We start from the raw sequence: 12,098 nt of genomic DNA on the forward strand, positions 1-12,098 counted from the left end.
ATATAACTACCATTGATACTTTAACTCCTAAAAATAGTATGTATTCACTACTATATACTAATTATAATACATCTATATAGAGAGGGTTCAAATAAATACTCTGAACATGCCACTGGTAACTGTGCCACTGGTAATTGTTCTGAGCATGACGCTTCACAAAAATGAGGAAACAGATCACTGTCCAGCCAATTGCAATACTGTTTTGTGCAGCCATCAACCCTTCTCTCAGCAGTGACTGGAGTGTTTGATACAAACTGATTTACAGCAGTGTCCACAAACCCACGTTTCCCTAAACTTCTGGTGCTTCAGTGCCTTCGATGAATTACAGTCTAATGACAAAGGATAAATAAGAGAACTGGTGCCATGCTTTGAGACTACAAATGTTAATGCTACTGTTATATAATGTAGGCATGTGTTTACAACTTCAGAATGCCCTTTTAAAAAAAGGGCATTCTGAACATGTATTCAGTTGAATGTCATATTTGCTATTAAGGGGGACATTTTTACTTTATAACTTTTAACACTGAACAGTACAAGTTTTTTTTTTCTTTTTTACTCCAAAACTATAGCCCTAAAAAAAAAAATTGCTGATGTCTATATTGTAGATTTACACCCCATAATATGCTAATTACATTTATTTACCAGAATGCATTCTTTAAAAAAAATCTTATTTTAACCACTTCAGTGCCCTTAGGGCATACCTGGCACGTCCTAAAAATATGTCGTCCAACTCTTTGAGGTGCCCTGAAAAGCTACTATCTTTTTTTCACCATTTAAAAAAGCTTGCCATGATTAGGCCCCTTTCCGGCAACAAATGAACCATGGGATAGGGGTTGGAATATTTTCTTGGTTCAAAATGCATGACGAAAAAGCGTGAAAAAAAGTTTGGGAGGCATGACTAGAGCGCTCTGTTCAAGTTTCTGTGGTGAGACAAGGAGGAGTGGTTAAGACTTCGTTGCTTAACTTTTTTTTAAAAGTCTTCTGTATATTTATCAATACGTTATATCAATTTTATTTCCGCAATTGACATTTATATGTGCGATATATTCCCTGTATTTTATACTTTTACGAGTTTTTTTTTTCCTCAGTTTTGTTTTTTCTTTCTTTCCTTTACAATCAGTATCTGGATAAACCACAACTTGAACTCGTTCTTTTTATTTTACTTTTGATTACCAAGTTTATTACATCTCACATTTGGCTTTACAAATTTAAATAACAGATAAAGCTATTTTTGAGAATCATTCTGGGAAGCTCTTTTGAGTTGTTGTGAGGGAACTTATTGTGTTTTAGTACATTTTTGTTGCCAGTGTTTTACCTCGGGTTTTTTTTCATTTAACCCAACCTGTTATATTTTTTATCATGACATATTTATTTTCTTTTTTTTATAACTACCAACATCATATATTTGTGTTTGTTGCATTTCCTGCAGTTACAGAAAAACACACTGTTGGAAACATTTTTTGTATTAGTAACCATTTATAATCTAATAGAAATCATCCTTACCTATGTCATTTATTTGGAATGAGTTAGGATATTTATTTTATTTTATTTTTTTGTGACCTACGCTTGTTTACCTTTTTTTTTCTTTTACTTTCGGCTTGTTCGTTGTATATTGTGGTTACAGACATGCTTTTTGTAAATTAGAAACCTAGTGAAGCATGTTGACAGACAAATTCAACAATATATAGCTTTCAACATTGCCTTATGAAAAAAAAAAAACAGGCACAAACTGGAACAAAACCAAGATGATAACATATGAATTCTTTTTTTTTTTAAATGGCTCAATATTTTGGTCATCTTACCAGATATCCACAAGGGGTTTGTACCAGTGGAAAGTTCAATGTGTGCTGAACAAAACGATATATAAAGGTTTGCTTGGATACACTAAAAGGCGGATACAGTAATCATGATTAAAGGAATGTATTGCAAAAATTGTAGAATTCCTGTGGTCCGGGATGATTTGTGCACACATCTCTGTAATGCAGACTTGTACTGAAAAGCATAAGGTAACAAACAGAAGAAAAAGAGGATTAAAAGCACAGTGTGCTTAGACATATTTTATCACCCGCTGCTTACTGTTGAGGGTTTGATTTATTTAAGCAGGGTGTTGCACACACACACACACACACACACACACAAAAAACAAAAGGCCATAAATCTAGGGGTCAGGGAACTGCAGCTCCCCATTTTTTGCAACAGAGTACCAATCAATGACAATTAACTTCAGCATTTGAGTGTTTCATTGTCAGTTTATGGCCTCGATACACTAGTACAGCAGTAAAAATGTCAGCACCCCGGATGAAAGAAATTTGCTTTTAAAACACTTGAAAAATGAATTGCCATTGATTGGTAGTCAATTGTAAAGATGAGGGAAGGACTTCTTTTCTTGATTTGAAATCAGTATGTTAATGAACGGATTGAATACTTACCGATAAATACTTCTTAAAGGCAATTACAAATAGTTTCTGGAAAACCATAATATATACAGTATATTTTCACTGCTCCCCTTATCATTGAATGTTACCAATCACATCACTGGGTGCATGTAAGATATGGATGGTTTGGCATGTCCCAACTTTTGAGGCTTTAACTAATTTATGTAAGGTATTCCTTGAGATGTGTGGCTGTAGAGCCTATACATTGACCTAAAGAGCTTATTACTGCTGGATTAATTATTTATTTTTGTAGATATGCACATGTATTTAATTATTTATTTTTAAACTGCAGCTTGAATGTATTGTTTTCCTGTAAAATAAGTACAGAAATGTAGCATAAAACTGCTTAGCAACTTGTTTTACAAGAATGACAATACAGTAGTCTCTGGCTAAGAGAGCACCCCTCGGGAAACAAGCAGTGTTCTTATAGCCGAAGACACAACATGAATCAAAAAAATAATAAATAAATACATATGCATTACTTGGCATGATACATGTGCATCAACATATGGAATTAACTGAATAAGTAAAAGCAAAATAGGCAAGTGTATGTTAATAAAGTATAATAATAAAGTAACAAACAAACTGACGTTCATAAAACTAAAGCAAAACTTAAATCGCTATGTTCTTTTAAGTGAAGTTCCTGTTCCTTTAACTGGAGCATTTCTAATGGGAAAAATCTGTTTCACCACAAGGGTGTTCACATAGGTGAAGTGTTCTCTTAGGAAGTGTTCCTATACGCGGAGACTACTGTATAAACAAGCCTTTTTTTGTTCCCACCACCAGTTAGGCAGGCAGGCCTGCTTACTGTTTACTGCATTTCAATACACACCGACGTCTGCAATTACTGTGCTTTTGTTTATGTTATCACTTCTTGCATCGACTTTAAAATCTGAACCTAATTGTTTTTACTTTAGTTTGTCATAAGCAATCTTTTCAAGTCCAACGCAACAGTACTCTAACCCGGCTATCGTACTCACCGTACGGCAGCATTTTAAGATTATGTACAAAATTATATTATATATATATATATATATATATATATATATATATATATATATATATATATATATATATATATATATATATATAAATTGATTACATTTTAAATGTATATGGTTCTGTTTATATTCTGACAGTATTAGACTAATGTATACTTTTGAAAAAGTCAAATATGAAAATTTAATGCTGGCAAAATTACCTTTTTTTCTTAAAGCTTTTGATCCAGACGCGTTTTGATTCTAATGCAGTTAATTTATGTCCATAATGCTATACCCTACAGGTCTACATTTCTTAATGTTACAAACTCATAATCTGAAGTTAATAATATTTACAAAGAACGACAAAAACACAAAGCCTAATGCTTTAAATTTGACTGTTAAAATATGTATTCATCATTACATAAATCAGATTTGTATTGTCAGTACCAGACAAATTCCAGAACAGTGAATGGGTTCAGAATATCCGCCGACATAGGAAAATGAATGGGGATGGAAGTCTGCAGCAGGAGGCTGGGAGACCCACAGCCCAAAATCAGCTGCAGGAGGTCAGCCACAGAGAGGCAATATCCCCTACCAAAAAGGGTCTATTCAGAGAATTTAAACCTAGCATTCTAAAAGACCTATTTCCAAAACAACCAATCAGAACAAAAGAACATCAGTATTCTTCCATGTGATTGGCTTAATCTTCTTTCAAACACCAGAATGTACATGCCACAAAAATCTATTGAATTCGAACAGCTGTAGGAAATGAAGTCAGCAGAGACCGCTACCTCTGCACCGAGTACCATAGCTGTACCTTTTACAGGTTTTTCTCCAGGTCTGCTGAAAAATGACATTATAAATCTGCATTGTACAAAAGGGAGATTTTATTGTTTTGACATCCCATTTGTCTTTTAAAATGAATCCTTTTGAATTAAGGGTTGAAAATTAAAGGTTTGACATGGTTGAAACCATAACTATAGTGGCACTATCATGCTGTTATAATATAGATCAGAATATATTATCACACAATTATTGATTTAGCTCTACAAAATAATTTTGAGCCTATACCATAAAGAAAAAATAAGTATACTTCATTATAGAAGCTGTCTGATCTGTGTTTCAGTTTCAATTTTGTTTATTCTTGCAACGGTTTATTTTTAAATTATTATTTTATTATTATTTATTTCTTAGCAGACGCCCTTATCCAGGGCGACTTACAATTGTTACAAGATATCACATTATACAGATATCACATTTATTTATTTTTATATACAATTACCCATTTATACAGTTGGGTTTTTACTGGGGCAATGTAGGTAAAGTACCTTGCTCAAGGGTACAACAGCAGTGTCCCCCACTGGGGATTGAACCCACAACCCTCTGGTCAAGAGTGCAGAGCCCTAACCACTACTTCACACTGCTGCCCTAAAGTGAAAGAAAATCCTGGCGAAACAACTTAGCCTAATGCTAGATAAGACAGACATAAAAGCTTAGTCGCAGCTTAATGAACTGAGGACTGGTAGATGTGATTTAAAGCTGCTTTTCAATGCTTGGATTGCCAGATTTCAGCTGCCATTCTCTTAAAACTGGCCAGTAGTGAGAATGGGCCATTAAGTGATTACATGGTAAATTTACAGGGACTACAATCATGATAGAAGTTAAGTGGAAATAAAACTGAAATGTAATGTGCAGTGTTGTAATCAATGATGGATAAGGGATTTTGGGAGTATAATTATAATTTTTAAATATTGACAATAACATAGAAAGAGTAGGGAGAATCACAAACAGAACGTCTTTATAAAACATTGATTGCCTAAAAAAGTATATTGTGGAAGTCCATGTAATATTTCATTTTAAAAGTTGATTTCTTCTTTTCAGTCCATGGGTTTTCTGGGGAAGTTATATTTTTCTATATTTCCTTTAGAGAAGAAGTAGTACTTGCTGGAGAACACTCAATGAAAGCAGTATGTTGTACTGATAACAAGGTGATACCCCTTAAGAATTACTAAAAGCTTTTTTTTTTTAAAATGAAAATGCAGTGTTTCTTTCTTGTTTGTTAAATGAAATACTATAATTGCACTGGACTTAAAAGCACTGCAGATAGCCCCAACTGTATTTCAACGGATGGAACCCAAGCCAGTAGGAGACATTACTGGTGAGGTAGTTTGGAAGTCAATATTTACCCAAGGAAAATATGGTAGTTAAAAGGGGCATTACGTCATCAAAAATAAAAACCGAAAACGAAGAGCCCTACTTATAGTAGAGCTTTGTTACAAAATACAGCACAGGACTGCACAGAATATATTATACACAGCATAAGTGAAGTTTGCATGTGTGTTGCATAGAAAACTGCACATTGTTGCATCGTTTTATCACTGAGGACATTTTTACAGTGTAAACGTCCAGGTTTGCCCCTGCCCACTTCCGGTTTGACGAATACATACCCACATTCATTAACGAATACAAATATGAATACTAATGGCTCTATGTACCACTCCTAATATATAACTTTTAGCATTGTTTGTGACCTATTTTGATTGTTCTGGTTAATCTACAGCACATAGAACCTGTTGCCTTAATATATGATGGGTTCTATAAATGTCTGTTATCTGTTATTACACTTAATCATTGGCATATATAGAAAATAAACATTATTCCTTTTCACAAAACCGAGCGATTAAGCAACAACTTTGAGCAATAACAAAATAATCCTTTACAGACGTAAGATTGTAAACATCTTGTCTCCTGCCAATAAAATGTAATTCATTATAATCCCCTAATGCATCCAGCAGTGACATAAGTTAAAATAGACAGGGGACTACAGATTACTCTCTGACAAGAATTTTAATACTGTTGTAGTTTGATGGAAGTTAGACCCATTTACTTTTGTAAACCACACAAAGACACACAGCAGAGAGGTAGATAAAGACTGCAGTTATTGTTAAGGCAGTTAAATAGGGAAACCAAGTTGGGCGCCCGCGACTCTGAAATTGGTTCTAGTAAAACAAACACATGACAAGCTGGCTATTTGTTCAGATAACCCCTGACTGTTTTGTGCAGTAAAAAGGTGTACTGTGGTAATTAAGCGTTAACATATGTATTTTATGTTAGCATATATGTTAAGTGTATATATATATATTTTTTTTTATAGCTAGGTTGTTTTATACTGTATGTTTGTGACAATGCCTGTGTAGTGGATTTTAAATTTGTTTTATTGTTTGTGGTATGGGTGTCAATTTCACATAACAAAATATGTTGTAAGATTTACCGTGTATATGTTTAGCAAAAAGGAAAATGTTCCACTTTCCCAGCTGGTTTCATTAAACGTCTAGTAATATGTTACATTTTTACTGCTTCCATAGAAAAAATGTATTTCTGGCAAAGAACTGCTTTACTAAAAACGCTGCTAACATACGCAATTCAATAGTGTAAAGTTCAAATTGAAATATTATATTTAATGCTACAATTCTCTTAGTGCTATTAGAATAGAATTCTGTTTAAGCGTATTCCATCCAAATGTCTCCGTCAAAACAATGCCCCAGTGCACCTTAAATAAGAACATAAGACATTTTACTAGTGAGACGAGGCCAGTCGGCCCATCATGCTCGCTTGGTTGTTAAAAATCTTTCACAGAAAGTAAATTAGACAAAAGACAACCACTCAGGCTACTATAATAAACTGCAAGTACTTTCTATTGCTTTCATGCTGAACCTGTAGCCGTCTGCATTGGCAGACTTTTGCAGTCTGACATTTTGACTGTCCGCCTTCAACCAGAGTGCTGTTGTCATCTGGCTGAAATCCAAAATAGTTCCACATCAAGCTCCTCTCCGGCATTCGCCATAACTGCTGCAGTAATTTACTTTTCTCAGAACGCGCAGGGTAGTTGGTCACTTCTGCCAAGCGGAAATGAGTAAGCTTAGTTCATATTGTTTTTAAAGCACACAATTACAGAGTTTTGTTTTCAAAGCTAAAAAAAAACAAAAAACCTCTATCGAAAAACCGCAACAGTTCGGTATTTTTATTTTGCCCCGGTATTAGGTATCATAGGATTTTGGTATCATGATATACCATAGGTATCGATATACCGCAGAACACTAATTTAAATATGTTTCTCTTTTGAGATGTTCTGGAGTGACTTGCTGCAATATTTCTCACAATGTATCTAGACTGTTTTGATTCTTGAAACAAATCATTTGAGAATCGCAAAAGATGACTTTTCAACTCTCTTGGCTTCATGTTCTGTACAACTCGACCGAGCAGGTGAGGTGTTGTCACAAGTATGTTACTTGAGAAATGTAAGACAGACAATACAGGGTGTCCTGAAGAGAACTTGAGACTTGATTACATGGTGTGGGGGGGGGGGGGGGGCACTCTGAAGCAATACTGTAGATCAAACCACTACAAACATATGGCGCCTTCACACAATGAAACAGATCCAAATGCTTTTATTTTACTCCTCCAATCTGTGAGAATTTTCAGAATGTATAGGCAAGACACATTGAATCCCTTAAGGAAATGCAACAACTAGACAGTTGTTGTGCCAAAATACTCTTGCTACAATATGCTCTTTCTGAATGTTAAAATATGGTGTGGAAGCACACTGCACATATGCAATTTGGGCCACCCACTACATTAGGTTTGTGCACAAATTATAAGAAATGCAGGCGTCATAATAAGTAGTAGGTTATACTGAAATGCATTCTGAAAACTCTATAGTAGGCTGGTGGCGGCTCTTTCTAAAAACGTTGCATTGGAAGTACACAGAAATAGACATCATTACATGGTATAGAAATGTTTTACATGATTTGTTTTCAATTACTGGGCAGCATAAAAACTTAAATTAAATCTAGTAAGAAAGTTGACGGACTGGAGGAAAAATAACTAATTACCACACAGTACGAAGTATAATTTACATAAAAATGTAGCAGTAATCTTACTTTTGGAAGCCATTGCTGATTGTAAACAAAACAATTCAACTGAATGTGTCAGAAGAGCTTTGCTACTTTCAATGCATCCAAGCAGTGACAGATCTAAATGTTGCCACTGTTTAAATATTACAATAGGACCAAGCCTGGCATTTCACCTACTTTCAAAGACATGCATACACTACACTATACAAGCGACCTACACACAGACATGTTGGTTTTCACGAGGGCCCCTTTAATGATTTAAACAGGGGTGGTATTTAGAGCCACCAGATCAACTGAATAGACCCAAAGATGTCTCAGTGCAAATTACAACCAATTAAGGATTACATTTCCTTAAGCAGCTTTAATCCATGCACATTTCCAAAAGTAGTAAAGAATGCAATGTTATTAGAAAATAAAGTATTATATTTAAGCTCATACTGCAATTTAAGTTTTTGGCACAAAACTATTTTGTGTTTGCTGTAATGAAAACCAAGTTGAAGGAGTTCCTGTAGACAGAAGAAATGCTTCAAACTGGCCTTGCTACCTGGCTTTTCATCTCAATAACTTCAATAGATACTACTCTCAACACATCTTTCCTATTGAGTTGTGATCTATGAAACATTGATAGTGACTTTCAATCTCCCCTGAATGGAAACCACTCCACTAGCAATAAGCCTTTTCAGCTTTATTGAAGGTAAATGTAGATTTCAAACCCACAGTGAGTGCTTAGATAGGAATTTACAGTCAGGATACAATTAACATTTTTATTTTCATCTTAGCAAAGTGTACAACTTTCTTCTTCTTAAAATAAAAACTGTTGCTTCAAAAGATAAAAGCAAACGACTAACAAGTTGACGTGTTACTAATCCCAAGAATGACCAACTTTATAGCTTTATATTTAGAAAATACATAAAAACTTTACATTTGTGCAAAAGCTTAATCTGTTCCACTGTATCAAAATGCCTGCGGGCAGTAAAATACCCATACAAGCCCATACCAAGAAAATCTATATGGACTTGATTTATTAAGAATTCACCACAGCAGTCTATCTGGTTAAATTAAGTTTTCAACTGATACAGCTAACCAACATAATCCTATTTTTAATTGCTCCCAATTGGAGTTTCTTCTGTAGCGGTCTACAGTTGAGACAGCAGCAAAAACGTAATTACAACTTCCCGGATTAAAAATACATATCAGAGTAATCAAGTAATATATTTTGGATGTGTACCATGAATACTTAAATACTACTTCAGCATATAAACAGTTCATTTTTTAATGAAAAACAACATGAGCCTGGATGTATTGTATGCTGTCTATTATAGCAAGTATGACCTTACTGCAAGCCATGAAAAATAAATAACAACTCACCTCGACACTGCACACCTTCATCATATCCATCCACACAGTCCAGTATTCCATTGCAAACTTTGCTATAATGAATGCATCTGTTTGTACCAATACAGGCTATGTGATTCAGAGGGCATTTCACCAATACCTCCACAGTACCTAAAAAGGGAACAAAACATCAATGATTGACGAGCTTCGAATTAAATGGGACAGAGTCAATAAATAAACAACTTAATATATAGATTAAAAGCGAACGGAAGAAGGGACATAGGGCATGGTTCATTGCCACCAGGTAGAAAAGCACACTCAAACACTCAAAAAAAAACTCTGAACAACTACCAAGTTAACCCTGACCAGAAGAAGCAGACAAAAACAAAAGCAAAACACATCTCAGTACAAATAAGACATTTTAAAATAGCATGTCAGCCAGCCTCTCATTCCTCTGAATATCCAGATCAGTCATATTAACATTCACACATGCTGCCAGACTGTCTCTTGAGCTCAAGAAGCCCCATCCAAAGCCAGGCCGCAGGGTGAGAATAAAATAGACCTGCTTTAGTCTGTTTCAATAACTCCATTATAGAAAACACCGAACGAGCCATCTGGGAAAATATCCTACTTTTTCCTTGGATGGTGTTGTTTTTTGAGAGTGATGATATATTACAAACATACAGTGCTTCCCCTTTATAAGGCAGCATGTTATACTGCAAAACAGGTTATAAGGCGGTACGGCCATGGCTCCCATTTGCCCCAATATGCCATTACACTAACACTAGTATTGTATTCATAAGGCAGAACACATAGCACAGCCTCTTAATAATGGCTCCCGACTACAGCATTATAAAGGGGGAGCACTGTATATATTTTGTAAGTTTCTTTTTGTTATCTAATTCAGTGTGGGCAGCAGTGTGGCGTAGTGGTTAGGGCTCTGGACTCTTGACCGGAGGGTTGTGGGTTCAATCCCAGATGGGGTACACTGCTGCTGTACCCTTGAGCAAGGTACTTTACTTAGACTATGTAAATACACTGTAATTGTATAACATAAAAATTAAAATGTTTGAATTTATTGCAAACATAGAAGGTTGTGTGTGAGTATTTATTCATTTAATTTTTTTTGACCCTCACTATAATGCCACCCTCGCTTATTGCCCTGGTGGTATAAAGAGGGTTGACTGTATATAGACATATAAAGAGAGAGAGAGAGAGAGAGAGAGAGAGAGAGAGAGAGAGAGAGAGAGAGAGAGAGAGAGAGAGAGGTCACAGATTTTAAAGGTCCGATAGCCCTTTTGAAGCAGACACACAAATTTAAGTTTAAAGCACTTTCATGCCATTTTTATTATTTACAGCAAATACAAATCAAAACAAAACAAAAACCTAACTCCCATCTGGATTACAAACTAAACTGTTTAAGGGTCTAACTAAAATCAGATGGCTAAGCCATTTACCGATTTTTTAAAAATAAACTCTTCTTCACGTTACACAACACAGGTTTCACACAGTACCTTTTCTTCTCTAGTAATTTTTCAAGTCCTGACAGCCTCTTGCCTTCACACAGACTGCCCTGAACACACATTTCTGTTCCTGTTAAATACCTGCCTGCTAATCACTAGAGAATCATTAATTATTAGAGCCAGGTGAATCTCATCCTGGATCCCTCCCGTGGCATTCTGGGGGATGTAGTCCTTTAGCCCCTCTTGGACTACCTCTTTCTCTCCTCCTCCCCCTAGTCTGTCACAATATATATTTATATATATATATATATATATATATATATATATATATATATATATATATATATATATATATATATATATATATACATTTTAACCTGGGTGGTTTTCAAGTAACACACATGGAATCAGTATTCTGTATGCATTATTACCTACCCAAATCATTTTATTCTAATATTATGTTTTGGTAAGAGTGGCTTATAAAACATTAAAATTATTAAATAAGCATATAAATAGACATTAGTATCTCTAGAGGTTTCAGCATGTGAACCAACACCAAAGAGCTGTAATCCCTCATGCAACAAAACAACATATGACATACATTTTAGCAAACGTGAATGGCTCGTTTGCATTCATTTCACACTTAGTATGCATTTGCTTCATATGTATTTGACTAAACGTAGACTTTCCCAATTCTGTTTTCATTCCTAATGCATTTGCTTTAAGAAGCAACCATCTATTTGTATTCACATTGTTTTTTCATTATTCAATAGTCATGCATTTTTGTTTTCATTTTAACAGGTTCCATTTTTTTCCTGTTCCTCATGAATTATGTTCTTTATGTAGTCATCAGTATTATATATATATATATATATATATATATATATATATATATATATATATATATATATATATATATACACATACTGATGTGCAAAAGTCTTAGACATGTTGCATGTTTCTATTCTGATG

The 12,098-nt window shown here is 34.7% G+C and overlaps 1 protein-coding gene across 8 annotated transcripts in view; it reads right to left on the reverse strand.

Moving 5' to 3' along the window:
- LOC117408938 (low-density lipoprotein receptor-related protein 1B-like) overlaps window positions 1–12,098 on the reverse strand; it is a 340,463-nt gene that overhangs the window by 237,314 nt on the left and 91,051 nt on the right. For all 8 annotated transcript variants that reach the window (XM_034014443.3, XM_034014419.3, XM_059032361.1 and 5 more), the window contains exon 3: window positions 9,697–9,834. In XM_034014443.3, the coding sequence (XP_033870334.3) occupies window positions 9,697–9,834 (138 nt within the window). The remainder of the gene's footprint in view (window positions 1–9,696; window positions 9,835–12,098) is intronic.

This window comes from Acipenser ruthenus, chromosome 10 (genome assembly GCF_902713425.1).
Source record: "Acipenser ruthenus chromosome 10, fAciRut3.2 maternal haplotype, whole genome shotgun sequence".
NCBI lineage: Eukaryota > Metazoa > Chordata > Actinopteri > Acipenseriformes > Acipenseridae > Acipenser > Acipenser ruthenus.